Source organism: Macaca nemestrina, chromosome 8, assembly GCF_043159975.1.
Source record: "Macaca nemestrina isolate mMacNem1 chromosome 8, mMacNem.hap1, whole genome shotgun sequence".
NCBI classification, from domain to species: domain Eukaryota; kingdom Metazoa; phylum Chordata; class Mammalia; order Primates; family Cercopithecidae; genus Macaca; species Macaca nemestrina.
Window position 1 is genome coordinate 27,516,330 of NC_092132.1, and position 23,762 is coordinate 27,540,091.

Here is a 23,762-nt window from a genome sequence, read left to right on the forward strand (position 1 = left end):
GAAGTATATTTGACCTTTCTGAATTAAAAAAAAAATCAGCTTAAACTTTATTCATATATTTTTGTGTGTGTGTGTGTGTGTGTGTGTGTGTGTACAAATTTCTCTCTTCTCCATCTATTAGGCAGAGATTCAGACATCAACATTTGAACTTGAATATATTTGTCAACCATTTTCCTGTGTTTGATGAGGAAGAAGAAATCACTACCATCTAATTTATTATTATTTTTATATTTAACTAAATTCAAGCCTTCCTAAAAATCTTTTTTACTTTGAAGTCTATTTTGCAATTTAATTAATGCAGCAAAGGTTTTAGAAAATTTTTACTCTCAATGGAGATAATCTTAATCCATTCACGGTGACCTTTTCTTGTGCAAATTAGTTGTACATGCTTGTTTAAGCAAATGGTCCTTTGCATGATGCCTCTTCTTAATGACGGGTTTATAATTGAAAATTGGCTTACTCCCGTATGCCTAGTTTGTATGAGAATATAAAAATAGATGTGGACTTCAAAAATATAAATGTATATACCAATATCCCAAAAAGAAGAGGGAAGAATTCAGTGCCTTTAGGCTATGATTAAATTAGACTATTAGAGTCAGAAAATGGTGGTGACATATGCTACTGTCAAAGTCACACCTGTCTGCTCAGCATTGGAAGCTCTTGAAAAATGAGAGTGATTTCATCTTGGCTGTAAGAATCGGGGCCTTTACAGGACACGAGCCATCTCTACCTTCCCAAGTTTTCTTAAACTCATAATGTACTTGAAACTGCCTATGTTGGAATGTGTTTGTGGTAATCATTTTAAAAGTGACAGTCCTAAACAACATGAAATGCTTTTTATTTTTCTTAAACTTCCCTAGCTTAAACAGTCAGGTAACACTCATATTTTGTATATATATTTTTTCAAAATACAAAAACAATGTAATGTCATTAAATGGTATTTGAGTAACATAAACTCATCTCTTCTGTAGACCAGTTTCCAGTACCCCCTACTATTTCAGGCTTTTTTTTTTTTTTTCCTTTTCTTTTCTCGTTATTCTTTTTTTCCCTTTCTTAGGCTAGCATCCCTCTCTCTCACCTCCTCTTTCTCCTGTAAGTTATGTCAGCCATTCTTAAACAGGAACATTTTTCCCGGGTAACTGATTGTTCTTGGTTAAGTGTAGAAACTCCATCTTGAAGGAGAAGACAAACATTGTCTTGTGCTTGTGACTGAGGTTTTCTGAATAGTTTTTAATAGCATGATTTTGAAGGGGTAGGGAACAAGAACAGTCTTAGTTTTGCTGAATGCCATATTGTTAAAGGAGAAGGAGAAGCACCAGTAATTTTTTCTTCTTCTTTTTAAGCCTATGGGGCAACATATTTTATCAAGACTCAAAAATCTGATTTTGGAAGCAAAGACTGGGCAAACCAAATTGTTGCCAGAATGATCAGACTCGTCTTTATATATACTGCTTGCAAAAGGGATCCTAATTGCTTTGTCCAACATGGTGATTCATGTTTGTTCTTCATGCAGCAACCCAACCTCCTCCCTCAAAATGGAAAAGCGAGAGCTGCCTGCTGGTGACTTTCCCGAGTTGCTTTGTGTAAATTCACGCACATGGACGCCCACCTATGGTCAACATCCCACATTTGCAATGGGTCTTCATTTGCTGATTACTCCTCTTCTCTTTCTAGGTATGATTATCGGGAAATGCTGCACAATGCCACTTTCTGTCTGGTTCCTCGTGGTCGCAGGCTTGGGTCCTTCAGATTCCTGGAGGCTTTGCAGGTAAGAGGCCCTGGAGCCTTCCCAGAATAGGGCTGAGGACCGAAGCCAGACTAAGCGGGTTTAACATTATCACCTCTCCTGCGATAGCTAAAGAGAAGGTGTGGTTTCCCTTGAGGATCTGAAAATATTTTCAAGAAAATCTAAAACATTTTTGAAAAGTGGGGGGTGGAGGGAGGATTTACTCAGTAATTTTAGATTTAAGAAATTAAATTGTGGATTCTTCTGGGTCATGTTTAGAAACAGAAGGCAAATCTGATTGCCAACTTGGACAATCTCTGTCACCTCCTCTTTCTCCTGTAAGTTATGTCAACCATTCTTAAACAGGAATATTTTTCCTGGGTAACTGAATGTTCCAGCCTAGCTGGACTCTAAAAAGCAGCCCTACTCTTTCCCTTTATTCCCGAAAAGCAAAATTGTCTTTTATGCCTGCATCTTAATTGTCTCTCAGTTCCTTTAAATTTTGAGAATGATCCCTAGCATGGTGTTACTACTCAGATGGCCAGCTCTTCCAAGGCTCTGCAGTTCAGAGGTCCTGGCTCCACCCCTGGAGCCTTTGTGGTAGGAATTTCTCAGCTTATCAACCTCACTCTGCAGAAATGTCCTCTTGAGACAGTCATCCACATTTCCCACCTGGAAGTTGCAACCAGCCTTCTTTGATTGCAAGAGAAAGCATGCCCTCAACCTCTCTCATCCTCCATTCCTTGACCCTTTGCTGCTGTGTTCTTTCCTCCTCTATTCCCTGCACCATGCCTAAATCTGTGCTTTTGCTACAGTGCTTCATAACTTCTTATCTCTGCCATCTTAACTGCAAATCATTCTGTCATGCCCTCCAACAGAAGAGCTTCCTTCTCTGGAATGTCTTTTCCAAGTTGCTCTCCGTGTGTGTTCTGCATAGCATGCCATCACTCATGTTCTTGTAGCCTCCTGGGATGTTGCATAAAGAAAAATTGTTCTCTGATTTGGATTATGAGTTATTTGGAATCAGTATTTTGTCATTAACCTAGTGTTTCTTGGCTGTTTATTTCCCGGCACAGAGTGTAAATTGGTATGACTGTGGTTTAGATCACTCCACACTGAAGGGAACAAAGTTCTGGTTTAGGTGTTTGCAGAACAAGGGAAATGTGAACACTCTATACTGTTAAGTCCACGAACTGCTACATAGGAATGCTGAGCTCCATTCTGCTCTTTGTTGCTCATGACATTCGGGTAAATCACTTTGCACGTGGACTTGTGGGAGTTACATTGACAAGACTGTTTATATTCAAGGTTGGTTCTATACTGAGATTTTGTTGGTGTGAGCTTTTGTTACGTCCGTAAAAACTTCTCAGGCAAGGCCAGTCATCTCTATGGAAGTAAGGTCAGCCAGATCATGCACTAGAATAGAAATGGGGTTTTAGCATTCTAGGGCAAGACTTGCAAATATTAACATCTAATCTGGATACGTACAACCTTCGTGTGACTTGATAACTCATAAAAGCTTCCTTTCCTCCTGGCCTAGGCAGTCCAGGATTCACGCAATATCAAAAATGCCAGTCTTTGAATTTGTACTGATTTCACCTCTGATTGGAACAGTTTCTGCTGTTGTTTTCCTCACATTCACGAAGTCCCCTTTTTTGCTCAGGCTGCCTGCGTCCCTGTGATGCTCAGCAATGGATGGGAGTTGCCATTCTCTGAAGTGATTAATTGGAACCAAGCTGCCGTCATAGGCGATGAGAGATTGTTATTACAGGTAAGGAAGGGGCTGTGGCCTTCAACACGTCAGCAGATTATTGCTGCCCCCGTCCAAACTTTCAAAGAAGATGAATCCAAAAGGTCAGCTCTATAAAAGAAATTTTATCAGGAGAAAATTACCTGTGTCATGGTGAATATGAAGTCATTTAATATGACATTGTTCACTTTCCAGCAAAATCTGCCCAGGTCCCCAGAATATATTCCGAAAAGAAGTTGCAGGTAAAGAATGGGAGCTTTGATTTTCAAGAAGAAGTGGACCTCCACCCCTTTCAATAGCCAGAATTTTTAGATACATTACCAGAGAGTTTGTATTCTACCCTACTGTTTCATATTCTTTTCCGCTGTTTCTGCACTTGCCTTCAGATTAATTTTCAGAAAGAGAGAGGTCTCTAGGGCTTGTTCTTGTAATTAGTGTTATCATTCCTCAAATGATCCAGTCTGGGTGTCTGAGCGAGTGTTATCTTCAGGATGTATATTTAAATGAGCAGCCCCTAATAAAAGTTTGAACTGCTCAAGAGCTGCCTAGGGAGGGGGATACAATACTCACAGAGAAATCTGAAGGCAGGAACGATCATGGATTTTTTTTAATTACTAAGGATTTTATTGCACCATACACTTTATCTTTGAATTACTATAAATATTTGTAGAATTTTTTTTAATGTTTTTGCCCTTTTATTTTTTGAATATCCATTAAATTGAGTTTCTAAGTCTGTTTTTTTGTTTTGTTTTGTTTTGTTTTTGTTTGGTTTTTTTGGTCTTTTGTTGTTGTTGTTGTTGTTGTTGTTGTTGTTGAGATGGAGTTTTATTCTGTCGCCCAGGCTGGAAGTGCAGTGGTGCGATCTCAGCTCACCGCAACCTCCACCTCCCAGGTTCAAGAGATTCTCCTGCCTCAGCCTCTCGAGTAGCTGGGAATACAGGAGCTCACTACCATGCCTGGCTAATTTTTGTATTTTTAGTAGAGATGGGGTTTCACCATGTTGGCCAGGCTGGTCTTGAACTCCTTACCTTAGGTGATCCACCCATCTCAGCCTCCCAAAGTGCTGTCATTACAAGCGTGAGCCACCATGCCCACCCTCTAAGTCTGTTGTTGATTCTCCTTCTGTGCTGCTGCCCAGTCTGCTAGCTGACTGATGAAGTAATGCAGCACTTTCCCTAAAATAACTGATGAACTAACTATAACTGAGAGACCTATGGGTTAAGCAAACGAAAGTGACCACAGCTCCTGAAACATTACCTCTGTCTGGTACTCAGTTTGTGATCTCCATGGTACCTAGGATCTCAGAAACAAAGGTAGGAATATAGCAGAATCTGTTTTTTGGGGGGATAAGTTATTCTGCCCTGAATACAACTTCATTTTTTAGGTGTTCATTGAGAAAGGGGTCTGGACTTTTTGTGAAAGCGCCACTTTTATGCCAATGATTTCCCACTGTGATTCCTTAAGGAAAGGAAGTCCTGGCAGAAACACCAAGGAAGAGTTGTCCCCATGCAGAGATAGTGTATGCCAAAATCATTTATTCATGAAAAGCCAAACAAGCGTGATGCGTGTCATGCTTGTCCATGTTGTCTTTTTTCTTCCTTTTTTAAATGTGATTTTAAAAGTAATACTTGATCATTAAAAGAACTTTGAGAAATAAAGGGAATAAAAAGCACCACTCATAATTTTCCTTTTATATACCAATGCTCCCGTGAGTTTGATGTGAACAAGTTGAAAAGTTGTCTTTGGTATGGAGCGCATTTTAGTATACTTAATTGTGGTTGTTGGTTTCTTTTCTTTTCTTTTCTTTTCCTTTTTTTGTTTTGAGACAGAATCTCTCTGTCACTCAGGCTGGAGTGCAATGGCGTGGTCTGAGCTCACTGCAACCTCTGCCTCCCAGGTTTAAGCGATTCTTCTGCCTCAGCCTCCCGAGTAGCTGGGATTACAAGTGCCTGCCACCACACTCAGCTAATTTTTGTATTTTTAGTAGAAATGGGGTTTCACCATGTTGGCCAGGGTGGTCTTGAACTCCTGACCTTGTGATCCACCTGCCTCAGCCTCCCAAAGTGCTGGGATTACACGGGTGAGCCACTGTGCCCAGCTGCTTCTCCGGTTTCTACCATTTCACCAAAGTTGATGGGCATTTCATCTTCTGAAGCAACTTTTTGGCTTGACTCTGAAGATTTTGATTTTTAGCACTCCCACCCACCCAGACTTGCTGGTGTTTTTCCCCTCTCATATGCAGTCTGTCTTTGCACAGCTGCCTCCATATTGAACAGCAACTGTGCACTATCATTAACAATGGTTTTAAAGAGTTGGCACCCAGCCCAAATGTCTGCTCTGGGAAATGTTTTTTTGTTATGTTACAATTTTTCATTTCCTGTTTTAGAATAGCTTGGATGTTTTTATTTGCATATATTCTTGTCATCATGTCACCAAGAGAGCTTAATGTGACTTTCTTGTATCTGTTCTGGTGCATTCCATTTGTTTTGCTACCATACATGACCTTTTATTAAGACTTCATTGAGCTCGGCAACTTCCAAAACAATCCAGCCAAACTGGAATTAATTTATCACTTTCCCATACCTGTCTCTCAGGACAAGCAGATTAATAACCAATAGCCAAATGCCATTAAAACTTGGAACTCTGTCTTTTCAATCAATTGGAGTTGTCTTCCAGAGCACTTTGCATAGTGCCGTCAGACACTTGTATCGTATCTCAAACCGGTAGAATACATTGCACTTGATGTAGTAAGATGAAGATGCATCTTATTTAAGAGAGGAGGACAGCATTGGTAGGTGAGTCTGTGATATTCTTTTTCTCCTTTCATAACCACAGCAGACTCAATTTTCTGGAGACTATATAGCAATGATAGCTTTAGGCATTTTTCTTTTCTTTTCTTTTCTTTTCTTTTCTTTTCTTTTCTTTTCTTTTCTTTCTTTCTTTCTTTCTTTCCTTTCTTTCTTTCTTTCCTTTCTTTTCTTTCTTTCCTTTTCTTTTTTCTCTTTTCTTTTCTCTCTTTCTTTCTTTCTTTCTTTCTTTTTTGAGATAGTCTCATTCTCTCACCCAGGCTGGAGTGCAGTGGTGCAGTCTAGGCTCATTGCAACCTCTGCCTCCTGGGTTCAAGTGATTCTTCTGCCTCAGCCTCCCGAGTACCTGGGACTACAGGTGCGCACCACCATGCCCAGCTAATTTTTGTGTTTTTAGTAGAGACAGGGTTTCACCATATTGACCAGGCTGGTCTCGAACTCCAGAACTTGTGATCCACCTGCCTCGGCCTCCAAAAGTGCTGAGATTACAGGCGTGAGCCATCGCACCCAGCCTTAGGCATTTTTCTAGTAGACTGTTTCCTCGTGGCCACGATAAAACAGTGATGCCAACCTATATAACTCTTAGTAGTTACTTCTTGACATTTAGAAGAGGGTATGATTATGAAAATTGAACAGGATAATTTTTTTCTAATCTTTCTTTGGCCATCTAGATGACTTTCTCAGTAAGTAAATAAAAATCAGTTTCCTTGGACTTATAAAGGTTCTATGATATGAATGATTTCTCTACCTTCTCAAAGAATGTTTTATTTCCATTTGACCTTGAGCTCTGATTACAGGCTAATGTTTGCCTGCCAGTGTTTCTCCTTTACCTGTTGCCTCTGTTTCTTCAGTGTTGCAAATCCAGGTATACACTTTGGGACACAGATTTAGTGTCTGGTTTTGGACATTGCCAAACCAAGTGAGCTTTTCCTTCTCTTCTTACTGTGAAGCTGTTTTATTGCTCCTCCTAAGGGGAGTGTTGAATTAAAAAATGTGCTACCACTTCCTTCCCCTCCAATGGAAACTCTGTTACAGTCTTAGTCAAATGCCATGGGTAACTTTCCTATTAAAGCAGCTAACGGAGCATTTCTCCTTCTTGCCCAGACTCCCATATCTGTCAGATTAGTCATATGTTATGGAGGCAAGCATGCAGAAAGAGGTGAGCACAAAAGGGCAATTGCTAATCACAAGGAATCTTCCCTTAAGACTATAGACTCCGTAAATGAAATAGACCTTGAACTGTAGGTGAAAATAGGGAACAAGCCCAGAACACTTACCAGTCTCAGGAAGTACATTTCAGAACTCCAGACCCAAGCAGTTTCCCTTGCAGACATTAAGCAACTGGTCCAACTTTTAATAGCATCACTCTGATACCAATAATGATAGTAGTGATTGTAAGTTATATTAATTAAGTTTTCCATGTTTTAGGCACTGTGCTAAGCACTTGTATAATCGTCATTAAAACCTTAGTACTTTATCCCCACTTCATGAGTAAGGAAGTGGAGTCTTTGAGAAATCAGCTAACTCGTTCAAGAAAGCACAGGTAGTAAATGGTAGAGGGAAGAATCCTTCCTTGATCCTTCTGACTCCCGTGCCCCTGGGCCTAGCCATTCAGCAGCTATACTACCATTAAAAATAATGATGTCCCTGTGGTGGCTTCAGGTGGTTATATTCACCTCCTATTTCTTAATAACTACTATATAAAAGCCACTCTGCTAACCTGAAAATGTGTAGCAGGATAACAAGATATAGGTCCTTCCTTTAAAACTGTATACCCTGGAAGAGAGCAGTGATGACTAAACATATATGAACAGTTGAGAGATCCAGTTAGACTTGGGTAAGAGCTGAAGGCGGAAAGAGAGATATGGGAAGCAGAAAGGCTCAAAGGTGAGGTAGAAGGTATGTGCACATAAAAGTGACTGACCCTAGCTTCAGGTTGGATGGGAAAGCTCATAGACATTCTCTAAAAAGTCCTTTTATAGATATTTTATAGTTCCTGGAGTGACCGATCATAGAAGTGCTTGGGAGATAAAGTCTTCTGGCCTTTCCCCAAGACCTACAGTTACTCCTCTATAAAATTTGGTTGTTACCTTGTGCAAGGTTGAGGATTTCTGGAAGCAGCAATTGTGACTATAGACTTACCTAAGCAACTGATAAGCTGCTTCTGAATCTTAGAGGTGAACTGTAACTTTCATACATCAAAGGCCACTGGGGCGGATTCCCAGTAAGTGCTCTTTGTAGCTGACACTTCTTAAGGTCATTTCAACTTAAGGTTGATGATTTTTAGTAGATCTATGCTAGAAGTCGAATGCTATGAAGAATAAAAGCCTAACCCAGTTGGGTTATTTTGATCAAGTACATCTCTTGGTTTTACGGTTATAATTCCTATGTGTTCACCTTGTGTTACAGATTCCTTCTACAATCAGGTCTATTCATCAGGATAAAATCCTAGCACTTAGACAGCAGACACAATTCTTGTGGGAGGCTTATTTTTCTTCAGTTGAGAAGATTGTATTAACTACACTAGAGGTAAGTGAGACCGCTTGGCTCTTGGGCTTGAATAATGGTCCTTTATACACTTCTCTCAGCCTTCTGTTTTGCTATTAGTGATGTGTGATTGGTCCAATGGGGCAAAACCAGATTCCTGTACTCGGATATATTGGTTAACCTCTTTTATCTGCTTTGCCATACCCAAGAAAATACTCTCATTCCTGACAAACTCTACAAAGGAAAACCTACATGGGGAGAAATTATACTCAATGACACAGAGATTGACTCTGTCTTACATCATTTCAGGGATATGTGGGTCATGACTGTCTTGTCATTTACACTCAATGGCATCCTTTGAAGACATGTTTCTGGAGTTCATTTAGAAAAAAATATTTAATGGCTTGGCTCAGCGGCTCACTCCTGTAATCCCAGCACTTTGGGAGACTGAGGCAGGTGGATCACCTGAGAGCAGGAGTTCAAGACCTGGCCAACAAGGTGAAACCTCATCTCTACTAAAAATACAAAAAATTAGCCAGGCATAGTGGCACACACTTGTAATCCCAGCTACTCGGAAGGCTGAGGCAGGAGAATAGCTTGAACCTGGGAGGCGGAGGTTGCAGTGAGCTGAGATCGCACCATTATACTCCAGCCTGGGCATCAAGAGCAAAACTCCATCTCAAAAAAAAAAAAAAGAAAGAAAGAAAAATATATATAATGGCCAAGTAAGGGCAAATCCTCTACCGTTCTAAAAATATGAGTAGTTTTCTGGACATCACAGTCCAATGGCATTGGGGGACAGCAGAATTAATTCTCAAGTCTTATGCAAGCCAGCCAACCAGCATCAGTGTGGCAAAGTTGTGTTAAGAGGAGAGTCAGGATCATACCCATGTGGCGCAGAAACTGTTAAATTTGTGAAAGCAGAAAATCTTTTAGGCAGATGGGTGCCCATCCTCAAGTTGCTTTTTTTTAAGGCAGGACGGAAAAAGAAAAAGGAAGCATGGAGATGATTAAAACCTTTGGAAATAGAGCAGATAGCATTGGCCTGAGGCTACACCAAAGTAGCACAAAGAGCTAGGAAAAGATTCAGGAAGCTGCACACGCATGCATTACAGGCTTGAAGGAAGGAGAGCAGAGATATTCACTGAGGTGATTCTGAGGTGTTCCCAAAATGAAGTGGGGGCATCGTGGTCTTCCTTTTGGAGAATTCACTCAGGAAAAGTGATGACTGCTCTAAAAGCTAATGTGATGTGGAACCTACATTGAGAAGTCTGAGTAATACCAAGAAACTGAAGTTACCCTACTTGGTCCACATCACTGTTTTCTTGCCATCCTGACTATCAGAGCCAGTGCTGGTCATGCTCCAGGCACACCAGGGCATTTATCCACCCCAAGCTGAGCTTGGGCTCCTGCTCCCACCCTAGGGCAAACTCTGGTCAGTGTCCTCTTAGGCATAGTGTATATTTTTTTCATCCTGGAACTGGGTAAAAAGGGCTGTTTAGGACCCAGGCCCATTCCCATGAAGGGGACAGGATCATAATGACTTCCAAGGGCTTTCTTCCTGCAAGCAAACTTTTATCCCTCCAAAAGCAATCTCCTCAATTAAAATCAATTGAGTCGTTACCTCTGTTCACAGTAGCAGATTTGAGTATTTAATAGAGTTATCCTTTGCTTTTTTAATCCTGTCCTCCATCTAAGATCCTTCATAGGCCATTCTTAAAGAATGTTGAATGTTATTTTTTCTCCCTTTTTGGAGTGCAGAGTGCCTTTTTTTTTTTTTTTTTGAGACAGGGTCTCTCTCTGTCACCAGGCTGGAATGACCTTAAGCAATCCTCCCACCTCAGCCTTCTGAGTAGCTGGGACCATGGGTGCAAGTTACTATGCCTGGCTAATTTTTTATTTTTTGTGCAGACGAGGTCTCGTTATGTGGCCCAGACTGGTCTTGAACTCCTGGCTCAAGCAATCCTCCTGCCTCGACTACCCAAGTGGTGGGATTACAGGAGTGATTATTAAATAAGGACACATTCATTTTAGAAACTAATAGAAAACACTTAAAGCATAAAATATAAAATAATTCCTTCATGCAAAACCACTATTGACATATATATCCACACAAACATATATATTCGTTTTTATATGTAAATTTAAAATTTGTGGTAGTTTTAGTTTTAAAAAGGAGTCTTCATATACTTGCATTATAACCTGTTTTTCTGCTTAATAATGTTAATATTTTCTCATGTTATTAGATTTTTCTATAATTAATGACTATATGATATTCCATTTATGATATCATCTAATTATTTAAATTAATCCCCAATTTGGGTAGATTCCGGTTGTTTCTGGCTTTTTATCTTTATGTACATCATTGCAGTAAATCATCTCAAGGTCAAATTATTGTGCAGATTCAGTATTACTTCCTTAGGATAAATTCCTTGAATTTGAAGTCCTGTTCCAAATAATATGCCAAATGCTAAGTTTTTTTGTTTTTTTTGTTTGTTTGTTTGTTTTTGAGACAGAGTCTCACCCTGTCCCCCGGGCTGGAGTACAGTGGCACCATCTCAGCTCACTGCAACCTCCGCCTCCTGGGTTGAAGCGCTTTCTCAGGCCTCAGCCTCCCAAGTAGCTAGGATTACAAGCCTGTGCCATGGAGATGGGGTTTCACCATGTTGGCCAGGCTGCTCTCCAACTCCTGACCTCAAGTGATCTGCCTGCCTCGGCCTCCCAAAGTGCTGGGACTACAGGCATGAGCCACCGTGCCTAGCCCCAATACATTTCTTTCTTCAGTGTTTTCTCTGCCATTTTTATGTATCTTTGGGTTGTTTCTGGCCTTTTAATTCTATCCTATTAGTTGTTTACCTCTAATACATTCAGACCACGTTTCAGTGTTTTAACTTTTTTTACTCTATTATGCATCCTATCGTGAACTTCTATTTATTTAAACCAATATGCCATTATTTACTATTAATGTTCTTTGTAATTATTTATTTTTTATAGCTAACTATATCTGTATCCAAGCAATGACTTTCTACTTGTATCTTAAACTACATCTCTATTTCTTTAGGATGGAATGCCTGAAGTGATCTTAATAAGCCAAAGAGTCTAGGCATTTCTAAGGCTTATAATATATTTTGCCAAATTATTATCCGAAAACATTATATCCACCCAAAGTCTCACAAGCTGTCTGGGCGTGACTCTCTTTTGCTGTGCTCTTGTCAGCCTCACAGATCCGTAATTAAAACACACACATCTACCACTTTGCTGATTTGCCAGATGAAAGATGGTATCTCATTAATTACATGTCTTTTGCATATGGTTTATTGCATGGATCTGGTCTCTCACCTATTAAGTTAGCAGTGCTCAATTTTTGTATTGTAACAGTTGAATGTCTTACATTCGTCAGAATAGGATCAAAATAAGATCAAGCTGTTCTCATCTCTGAACCTGAAAAGGCCTTTTCCCCTTTGTATTTAAACCATGCAATTTTTTTTTCTTTTTTTTTTTTTTTAGCAACACAGTTTTGGGTTTTTTTAAAACACTAAAAATGATATACTTCATTCGAATTTATAGCAACTGTCAAATCTCTTTATATAGTTCCAAGATTGGATTGTAAGTTTGACCTCTCAACTAAATTTATGACAGGTACTACCTAGTTTTCCAAAATACTTCATAACTCAGAGTACCCCAGAATTCAACATAATCAGAAAATCAGGGGAAATAGAAGAAAATGCCATCCACAGACACAAATAACACAGCGAATGTGGTTATAAGAACAGTTTAAGTATCACATATCAAAAATGTGAACTTGGCTTAGAACTCAGATAATATACTTCATTTAGTCACTGCTGGAGCTACTAAGGCATGAGAATAATTCAGTTACTCACAGTTACGGCATAGACTTGAAGATCCTGGCCTAAGGATGTTCTGCACTCAGACTCTAGGTCTTTCTCTTTGCTTGCTATATTCTAGGCCATGGGAATGGGATTCTGAAGTCTTCAAACATTGTGAGCCCTAGAGTTGTAGGTAGAGTGCTTAGACTCAGTTGAAAACAGGACATATCATTTTCTCTTCAATGCCAGGGTCAAGTTGTTAGTACATTTCATTGTACAGAGCTCTGTCTAGCATTCTGTTAGTTTTTCCAGTTTGATTGAAATTTTCTAATGCTGCATCTTGGTAGTAAGGAGCTATTTAATCAAACTAGGCTCTGTAGAGCTCAGTTTTTTGTGTAAATTGAGAAGTAACAATGAGGTCAATGATAAAACACTGGAAAAACAGTGCTCCTTCATGGATTCCATTATTTGTCAGAATATTGCACAATAACCTGGCACTAAGGATTGAATCATTGGAGCTTAGTCGTAATCAAGATGAGTGAAAGAAAGTGCTTGAGATTATGATAATATATGAAAAGAGCCAGTGGTAGCTAGGAAGGTATATAGTTAGTGGAGTTTTATGAAGTATGCTCCATTTTCCTCTTCAGTTATCTAGCCATGCACATCCGAACCATAGTATTGCTGATGCTATCATACAATGATATTTGAAAATCAGTGGGATAATGGAAATAGATAATTGATCTGGCTTCAAGTAAAGTGCCATATGGTGGCATCGTGTGTCTTAGGCTACAGTGCTTTGGTTACAAGATGAGGGGCTACATAGAATGACTTTAACCTGTAACCAATCGTCCATTATTTGGAAAACAGAGGATACATAAAAAGAAAAATAAGGAGACTGTCATTCTTCCCTTTGAATTCACATCAATTAGAAATATTGTCCTTATCAAGGGGGCCATCTGGGACCATAACAAAAAAAGTCTTGTATTATGTGTTTGTGTGTGTGTGTGTGTGTGTGTGTGTGTGTGTTGATTTTGTTTATAGCCAAAGAAGCATCCAACCTCTAAATCTGATGTCTTCTTCCACAACAATAAAGAGTAAGCAGTAAGTGCCATGAAAAGATTCTGGGAGCTCTCCAGGGTAGTGATAGGAAGAATTGCAGAGGGATAAAAATGATCTTTCTGTATGGTGAAATGAAATCCATATTTCTTTATGCTTTTAGAAGGCAAGTTGATATAAACCTTTTAGAAAGACACTTGGCAATACTTATGAGTAGCCTTAAAAGTACTTACACCCTTTGACAAGGTCCTACAGAATCAATTCTGGTCTGGAACGGTGGCTCACACCTGTAGTCCCAACCCTTTGTGAGGCCGGGGAGAAAGGATTGCTTGAGCTCAGGAGTTTGAGACCAGCCTGAGCAACATAGTGAGACCCCATCTCTACAAAAAATAAAAATAAAAAAGTTAGCTGGGTGTGGTGACCCTCCCCTGTGGTCCCAACTACTCAGGAGGCTAAGGTGAGAGTATCCTTTGAGCCCAGAAGTTTGAGGCTGCGGAGAGCCGTGACCACACCACTGTACTCCGGCCTGGGTAACTGTATGAGACCCTGTCTCAAAAAAAAAAAAAAAAAAAAAAGAAGAAGAATCAGTCTTAAATGTGGAAAATTTTATTCATATTCATAAATATGTTCATTGCTTTGCATGGAAAAAATGCTGAACTGATTAAAAAAAATGATTCATGAATACTATTAATATGGAAACATATCTGTAATATATAATATCTATACTATTGCCACTATGTAATAAATGGAAAAACCAATGCCTAGAAAACAAACACAGGAGTGAGTTTCTTCTTAAAGGCAAAAATGAAGTCTTAAGTATAACAACTTAGGCAGCTATTCTTAAATTCTGAGACATTGTTATAATTAATGTGGTATTTTATTGCTTTATTACAGATGAGGAAAATAATACACAAAGGTGGCAAATTGCTTGACCCAGGTTAAATTCAACATTTGCTACTGCTTTCATACCTGTCCTATATCTTTCTGTCAAGATCCATTGGAAGACAGTATAAAATGCTTGTTATTTCAGAAGAGTGCTATATCTTATTATCATATCCTTGAATTTCAAAAGATAGCAATGTTGTGATACTAAACCAAAGTCTATGACAGTGACAAGCATAACATCCAAAGACCTGATGTGAATGATGACCCATTTTGTGACAGCTCTGAGTTCCATGCCATTTGTCTGTAGGTTTGATTTATAATGCTGTCTATTGTCAATTTATTTTCTATCTTGATATCCAAACTTATTTAAGTGACCACATCATAAGAGGTATATAAATTTGAAAAGAAAAAAAAAAAAAAAAAAAAGGAGGATCTAAAGAGAAACTAGAAAAAGGAAATAAATAGACAGTACATTTGGAAAGTACAAATAATAAAAAACAGGAATAAATGTTGTACAAAGTGAAATTGCTAACCATGTAAAAAAATCCTTCACAACCATGACAATTTTCTCATAATTAATGCCAAGACAACAGCATTTTAACACATCCCTGTTACACAAAAAGTAAAAATAAATATTTTCACTAGGTTCCTAAAATCTCCACCAAATTAGAAACCTCTATCCAGCCATATAAAATTAGCAATTTTGATCTGGGTGAAAGATAAGATGCAGAAGTCATTTAACTAAGATATTTGAGTTCTTCTGAATTTCCTCCTTGCTTCCTCCCTTCTCTGTCATTAGGAAAATAAACATAAGATTTGCAAAGATAAATGTAGCCCACTTTATTACTTATCTAGTCACCATGTGGAATGAGATGAGGGTGTTAATAACCTTAGCAAATAATAAAACTCCATTTAAAATATTCTGTACTTAAAATCACATTGCATTAAATGGAGACCTGGAAAATGGTGATTTGGGTCTTAAATCTCAAGACTTACGGCAGGATTTTTTTCTTTTCTTTTAAATGTAAAAAAAAAAAAATTGCTGAAAACATAAAATTCCGTACCAAGTTAATTATTTGCCAAATCATATTCTAATGAGTGGATGGTATAATTATAAGAGTTTGAAAGTCACAGAGAGAAAGCTATAAAATGGACTAATCACATTCAACTGACAAATGATTCGGGATGGGAGGATGTTTGACTCTAAATGTAGAATTTAATGATCTGCAAGGTCCCAAAGTCCAAAGAAACTAATGAACTAGCTTGGCTATTATTAGTCTTCATATGCCATGGTTCTTGTCCTTTTATGTAGGATGTTTTAAGCAATTGTTAACTCACTATTTTTCGAGATGAAATATAGAAAAACTTAGTAACCAGTACCCAAAGTCCTACAATTGACTTTGAAAGGAAAATGAAATATGACAAGCAAACACATCTACCTCTTGAATTAAAGGAACAGCTGAAAACCTCAATAGCTTCTAGAATGTGTCATGTCTTGAATATGCTTTCCGTTCAGTGTCTACGAGTATACATTGACCTCTCTGTTCTCTGAGAACAGATCTTTATAGGGGCCTGGAACGTATCTTAGTTCTTAGAAGTTTAACCATCAGACTAACTGCTCCACACAGTCCATTTTGGAATGAGCATGGACTCATTATTATACAAAGACAGGATAGAATTTATGGTTTAACTGAAGTTTAATTAGGAAATTTGATTGGCTATAATTCATATCTTTCTGTTACTCTTTTTCATTGCTCCATTACTCTCTCTGTCTTGCAGACATTTTTATCTGGAGAATTAGAGTGGGAGGGAAGGTAGAGTCGCCACTCTGACTGCCGCCATCTTTCAAATTTGGATTGGGCATCATTCCTTCCACATATCATCAGGATCTCATCCTCACTGTGTGCTATGTTTTGTTTTCTAGATTATTCAGGACAGAATATTCAAGCACATATCACGTAACAGTTTAATATGGAACAAACATCCTGGAGGATTGTTCGTACTACCACAGTATTCATCTTATCTGGGAGATTTTCCTTACTACTATGCTAATTTAGGTAAGTGAATTTCCTCCAGGGAGTTGCCCTTGTTTACCCTGAAGATGTCATACAGAACTAAGGGCCTTTGTTCTTCTATTCTAATGGGGTCCATCTAACACCCTGCACTGAAGATTGCTTTTTCTAGAGTCTTGTTATAAGTGACATATCAAGTTCAAAAACAGAACAGAGCATTGCAAAATGGAAAAAAAGAAAAACTTCTTATCTGTGCAGCTCTACTTCATATTTAGTAATTTCTTTTTGAGAAATAGGCTCCCCAAATTATGGATCATTTTGAACATGGCAATGAGTTAGCTATCATTTTATGCCTCATCATACATAAAATGGAGTTAGGAGAGCTCTCCCCTGTTTTTTTGTTTTTTTTTTTTTCACAATCCCAACATCTCTATTCCGTACCAAAGAAAAACTGAATAAGAGGAAAGGAGAAATAACTAAGAATATATGACAAGCACAAATTTATTAATTTTTCCAAGGTTTTTTATACTCCTTTTATGTGCTATGCTAATGTATTGCTGGGTACTAGAAATAAAAAGTCAAATAAGATACAATCTCTGCTTTCAAGCAGTTTTCAGTCTAATCACAGTAGGAAAAGGGAATGGCAGAGGGATAAATCTCTACCACCGGCTACTGTTATTGCCTTAGACATTTATGTATTTGGAGCCCCAGTTGCTCTCATGTTAGAAACATCATGAACATTTCCCCTCAGTTACAGTTCTAAACTTGAGAAAGCCTAGGACAGGAAAGCATCTTCCAAGCTGATACAGCAAAAAGACAAGATTTTCCACTCAATGCCATTGTTCTCCATAACACCCTCACCCTTCTAAGTTGTACATGTTTAGCTTGAAACTGATGAGATGAAACCTAAAGAAATTCCTGGCCTGAAGCATCAACCAGTGACAAAGAACCTTTTAATCCAAACCAAACCTGTTATGGGAACCATCTCTAATTCAGTGTATGGTTGACATTTGGGTAACGTAATTAGAATTTAGAAATGGTCAGATTAAGACACCGGTTGACAAAAATTTCTGTATATTTATTGTACAGTATTTAGATCTTCATTTGGAGTTATCACATTAGAGGTGTGTAAATGATGCTTCTTAAATTATTGCAGGAAAATTTAAAGGCAATGACTTGTCATTCCTGTTTAAAAGGCAGACCCTCAATCACGCTTATTCTTCTTGCTTGGCAAAACTTCGAATGTGTATCTAGATATTGGGAAGATTAACTTCTTTTTAACATACAATTAAAGTGCTACTGGATGATATAATTTTCTCTACAAAACCTTTGTATAATCCTCTAATACACATAGAGTCTGATTCTAGCCTTTATCCCATCAGTATCAAAGCGTAACTTGAATGTCCCTGCACTGTGTTGCTCGCAGTTAAGCCACTAAAGTGCCAAATTAGTGGGTCTAAACTAATGAAGTTTTAAAAGGCTCTTAACCTGTCTCTAATTTCTTAGTGAGTTCTTATGGGAAAACTCCTTGGGGGGAAGCCATCTCACTTCTGTGTCTTTGGTGACAGTGGTTGTTTTGCATATCTATGATCCTTTTTAACCTAGGACTTCAGAGCTCGCAATTGGCAAAAGTCTGCATCACATACTTTTTTCTCAGCTATGTCACTGCTACACAAAGAAGAGATTCTGGGAATATGGAGGCTTCTTCTCCGAAATAATAACGATGTTGGTGAGGGTGATGATAATGATAGCTGCTGACATATATTGAGTACTTGTTATTTTCTAAGTCCTATTCTAAGTGCTCTGTATGCATTAACTTGTTGTTTTTTTTTTTTTCTAAGAGTCTTGCTATGTTGCCCAGGCTGGAGTGCAGTGGCACCATCTTGGCTCACTGCAACCTCTGCCTTCAGAGTTCAAGCAATTCTCCTGCTTCAGCCTCCGGAGTAACTGCGACTACAGGCACACGCCATCGTGCCCAGCTAATTTTTGTATTTTTAGTAGAGATGGGATTTCACCATGTTGGCCAGGCCGGTCTTGAACTGCTGGCCTCAAGTGATCCACCCGCCTCGGCCTCCCAAAGTGCTGGGATCACAAATGTGAGCCACCGCACGGGGACAAACTTACTGAATTTTCGAGATAACCCTATACGTTTGGCACTATTATCAGGTCTGTTTCCCAGCTGTAGAAACTCAGAGGGTTAAGTATTCTTTCCAAGGTCCCACCACCAGTAAGTGGTAGATCTGGGATTCAGACCTAGACAGTCAGGCCCTGGATGCTGTTCCTTTCACCTTTTTTCCCACTAGCTAGCTGTTTGAAGTACTATTAGTCAGGTAGAACCCTTTCATTACATAATTAAAAATCAGACACCTGCAAACACTGTGGGAGAGACAACACATGAAGGGTGGTGAATGGTGTGTGTATTTAGACACTGGGTACCTAAAAAGCCAAAGGAACATCACAGAAACATCACCAAGAGGGACAAAGGATATTAAAGCAAGAACCTAGAAGTGGACGTTGATCTGGAATTTATTGAGGTCTCTAGACTCAGGCAGTAGCTAACCAGCAACTTCTCATCTTGTTTCTGTCCTGTCAGGACATAAGAAGCAAAGGAGAAATCATCCAGGAGGGAACATTTGCTTCAGCGTGAGGCAGTGGAGCAAGGAGGAGTGATTTTCTAAGTCTTGTTTTCCAGCGCTTCATTAGGCTCTGCTCTCCTTTTTTTTTCAGGTTTAAAGCCCCCCTCCAAATTCACTGCAGTCATCCATGCGGTGACCCCGCTGGTCTCTCAGTCTCAGCCAGTGTTGAAGCTTCTTGTGGCTGCAGCCAAGTCCCAGTACTGTGCCCAGGTGAGTGGGAAGTTGGCAGAGCAGCCCCTGCCTGCTCCAGCTCCAGACCAGAGATCCCTCCCTGCTTACCTGTTCTCCCCCAGGCTCCCTGGGCTCCCTAGGACTCCTCTAACATCAAACCCTCTTACTCCCTTTCATTCATCCTGCCTCATTACACCCTTTTCATCCACTTAGAAATTCTTGGAAGTGAAATCTGGCACAGGGAAGGGGTGGGTTACGGAGAGACCTTAGCACGGGTATAGGGTTAAAAAGTATATATACAGACACCAACACATTCTCTAGAGAAGATATAAGCACATAATTTTGTTTTTAAATGTCAAAAATGACAAAGTAACATCCAAAAAGCCTCTGGGAGGACCCAGGCAACTAAGCTTCACTAGAAGAAGCAGACTTGTTGGTGTCATGAAGCGTCAACTTTTCTTTTCATAGCAACCATGACTAATTATAAAATTGGGAGCAGACGATTATGTCTATGGTAACAATATTTTCCAAATCAGTGTTGCGCCGATACTTGAACAGTGGTTTTTCTGATTTGTGAATTAGTTTATACAAGAAGGTTTACAAACAAGGAAAGAATTCAATAAGGAAGTATGCATTTTTGAACTAAATGCCTTTATTGGAAATTATAAAGTCACATAAAATCAGCAACCATTCTAGAGCATGCAAAACATGAGCTCATCTTAGTTCTAGCTTGAATTTTTTTATTTCTCCCACATTGCCTGGTGTAGTGCAAGTTCAGAGCAGATGTTCAGATGCTCAGTATACATTTTTATTTAATTTGATCAGAGTTGTTATCTCACACACCATCATAAGATATCAGAATTTAGGAAACCACTTTATTAAGCTCCAGCCACCCTGAAATTCTTTTTCCCGCAGCTTTCCCCTATTCCCGGACACAGTTGGTTTTGTTTGTTTGTCTCTTTGTTTGTTTGTTTACTCTTTCTGTCCTCTCTCCAGTTGTTGGGGTGATAATGTTCTGAGGTTGTGTGGGAATGGACTCACTTTAATACTCAGTTTTGATGTCTGCCGTTCTGTCTTGCTGAGATCTCCAGCTCCTTTTTCTCTTTCTGACTCTGAGAAGAGGCTTTGGGTTGGAGGCCTACATAAATACATCCCACTCCAGCCATCTAATGAGCCCCATCCCTTTCAGATCATAGTTCTATGGAATTGTGACAAGCCCCTACCAGCCAAACACCGCTGGCCTGCCACTGCTGTGCCTGTCATCGTCATTGAAGGAGAGAGCAAGGTAAGACTTGAAGGGGAACCTACGTGTGGAACCACTGTGGAGCCTTGGTTTCTCCATGGGGCACTTTGAGTCTTGGCCCTAGAAGTCTTCTCCCTGTTCCTGGATTATTTTTTCTAAAACTGTACTTTTCTCAGAATGTTCTCAGCTTTGACCACAATAGGCTTTCAAATCAGGGAAACCTGGGTCTTCCTACCAACTCTTCTGTAGCTTTGTGACCTTGTGTGTATACTTAACCTCTATGAGCCTCAGTTTCCTCATCTACAAAAAGGAAACAATAGTGTATACCTTGCAGGGTTGCTGTTAGGATTAAGTAAAGTCAGGAACTGGCAATAGTTATCTTTCTTTAAATGACAAGGATGAAGATAAAGCTGATGGTGGTGGTGATGCATGAAGTTTGCTTGGCTGATTAATCTGAATGAGCTATGTCTGGATGCATGAGGTTTGCTTGGCTGATTAATCTGAATGAGCTATGTCTATCAGAATAGTGGCTCTTTTTCCCATTCCCTTTAAAAAGGACATTTTCACCTTAGTTTTGTTTGGCATCTGCCTGTAAAGATTCTCACAAGTGCTGCATAGCTGGCCTTTCTTCTGTTCTCCAGTTCACTTTGCCTAGAGCTGAACTATCTTTCTGATCATCTCCCGGCCCTTTAAGGTCTCCATTTGCTAGTGCTTCCAATTAACACACTTGAGGCCATGTATAATCTGGCCCTAGCCAGCCTTCCAATCTTTTCTCTCATTGCTTTCCCTACAGACCCTGTCCCCTACCACATTTGATCATTTCTAATTAGCTGAATTGCGCTGTGTCTCTTCCTACCTCTAATTTTGACTTTGCCATTTGTAAGTCTTGACCACCCCTCCTTAACTCATCATCTCTGCTTGTCAACATTCCCATATATTCTTTAAGCCCCTGTTTGCATGCTACCTCCTCCTTGAAATTTCTTCTACTAAAAAGCACCCAGCTCTTTTTTCTCTAGCTTTTGCTTGTTGCTTTCTTACAGATCTTACCCATTGTGAAGGAAATAGTCACTACTAAATGAAATTGAGATTGGTGAAGCAGTGCCATCTAAAACACTTTCCTTATCAGTCCCCAAGGGGTCAGGTCATAAGAGAGTGGCTCACACCTTTGCGCCAGAATGACAAAATTAAGTTTATTAGGCTGCACCATTTGATATCATCATCGACTCACCAAAAGTGGCAATTTCATATAGTTTGACATAATGCAATTGTAACTGTCACGTGGACAAGATGATCAGTGCATTATCCATTCGTTTCCCATTTATTAGTGCCTACTGTGTGCTGAGCACTGTGTAACAGGCGTGGAACACAGTGGGGAATGTGACAAATGTAGCCATGGCCCTCATAAGGCTGGAGTCAGGCAAGCTGTTTATTAAAGAGCTGCTTGGTAAGCATTTATGAGAGAAGGTGGATGTTGGAATAATCACGTGCCTCTCTCGCGAATCCATCTCACCATAAGCATGGTTTCATGCAACCCCTTATATCTATCCCCCCATAGAATAACCCATCATAGGAATGGCAGTGTTCCAATTCCAATGCCTGAAGCCATGAACAGTGCTCAGAGGCAGGCAGTTAAGGTTGAACTTTGGGATTCTTTGTTTGGTATGCTTCCATGGGTCAAGGAGACCAGCTCTGCTTCTGGTGGATAATGTCTTTCTTTGGATATGTCAGGATATTCAGACACAATCCAGTCTGTCTGGGAGCCATTCTGATTTCTTTAGGTAGTATAGCATTTTCATGCTCTGACTCACTGATTGATTTTATATTTTCGTTCTCAGTGAAAAGAAACTCCCCGTTTATTTATAAAATGGTGGTGATAATAATAGTACCTTTCTCGTGGGCTTTATCAGATGTCTCTTACAAGATGCCTCAGATCCTCCCCGCTGCATCTATATTCAGGCTCCTGGCATTTGTTCAGTCCTTGCCTCCACCTTGGGCACTGAATCTAGTGGGCTGGGTGCTTCCTATGTCTTTTCCCTGACTCTCAGTGCCCTGGGATTGCACCTTAGAGTAAAGCTTTTGCACTTAAGTCTTGCTTCAGGCTCAGTATTTTAGGAAACCTGGGCTATGACATGGACCCATTTTGAGGATTAAATGAGATCGTTGCATATCAGATGCTTACTCCTGTGCCTATTATACATGCACCAAGGGTTCAATAAATGTTAGCTCCTCTTCTGGGAGACATCATAACGTTAGGATTTGTGTTATGGGCTCTAAAGTCAAACTTACTTTTGTGTGACTTAAAGCAAGTTCTTAATCCTCTGTGTCTCCATGCCCCCTTTCAATAAATGGAAAGAGTCATAATATGTAACTAATAAGGTCGCCAAAAAGATCAGATTATGTCAGACTACATAAATAAATATACTGAAAAGTGTGGGTACACTGTGGATGCTCAATAAATCTTAACTATTATTGTGTTTTATATAATTACTTGTGTATATTTCTTATGTGCCCCCGCAACCCCCCACCACACACACACACACACACACACACACACACACACACCGCAAGACAGTAAACTTCTTGAGTCTTGGTCATTTCCTAGGCATGTTGTTTGTTTGTTTGTTTGTTTGTTTGTTTATTTTTTGAGGCAGAGTTTCACTCTTGTTGCCCAGGCTAGAGTGCAATGGCGTGATCTCAGCTCACTGCAACCTCCGCCACCCGGGTTCAAACGATTCTCCTGCCTTAGCCTCCTGAGTAGCTGAAACTACAGGCATGCGCCACCACGCTTGGCTGATTCTGTGTTTTTAGTAGAGATGGGGTTAGTCAGGCTGATCTCAAACTCCCAACCTCAGGTGATCCGCCCACCTCGACCTCCCAAAGTGCTGGGGTTACAGGTGTGAGCCACTGCCCAAAGCCAGCATGTTTGTTCGTTTTAAAAGAGTTGGGCTTTCACATGGTAGCTAAATCTTTCTTAAATGAACTAACAAGGAAAACTCGGTTTACTCGGGATTGACTTTGTAAGTACATTGGTTTCTCTCATGCTAATCCATTTAAGAAGGTTGCTGAGGCAACATATTTGAAAAAAAGCCTCTCATTTCTGCATGAGAATTCGAAAGTGGATGGCTTTTGGGCTTTTTACCTCTGTTAATGAGACAGGTTCAG

The 23,762-nt window shown here is 39.6% G+C and overlaps 1 protein-coding gene across 1 annotated transcript in view; it reads left to right on the plus strand.

The window, feature by feature from the left end:
* Positions 1 to 23,762, plus strand: part of LOC105468540 (exostosin glycosyltransferase 1) — a 322,551-nt gene that overhangs the window by 277,089 nt on the left and 21,700 nt on the right. The window contains exons 2-7 of the mRNA XM_011718768.3: positions 1,675 to 1,768; positions 3,390 to 3,497; positions 8,693 to 8,812; positions 16,463 to 16,595; positions 19,278 to 19,396; positions 20,547 to 20,642. Coding sequence (XP_011717070.2) covers positions 1,675 to 1,768; positions 3,390 to 3,497; positions 8,693 to 8,812; positions 16,463 to 16,595; positions 19,278 to 19,396; positions 20,547 to 20,642 — 670 coding nt within the window. The remainder of the gene's footprint in view (positions 1 to 1,674; positions 1,769 to 3,389; positions 3,498 to 8,692; positions 8,813 to 16,462; positions 16,596 to 19,277; positions 19,397 to 20,546; positions 20,643 to 23,762) is intronic.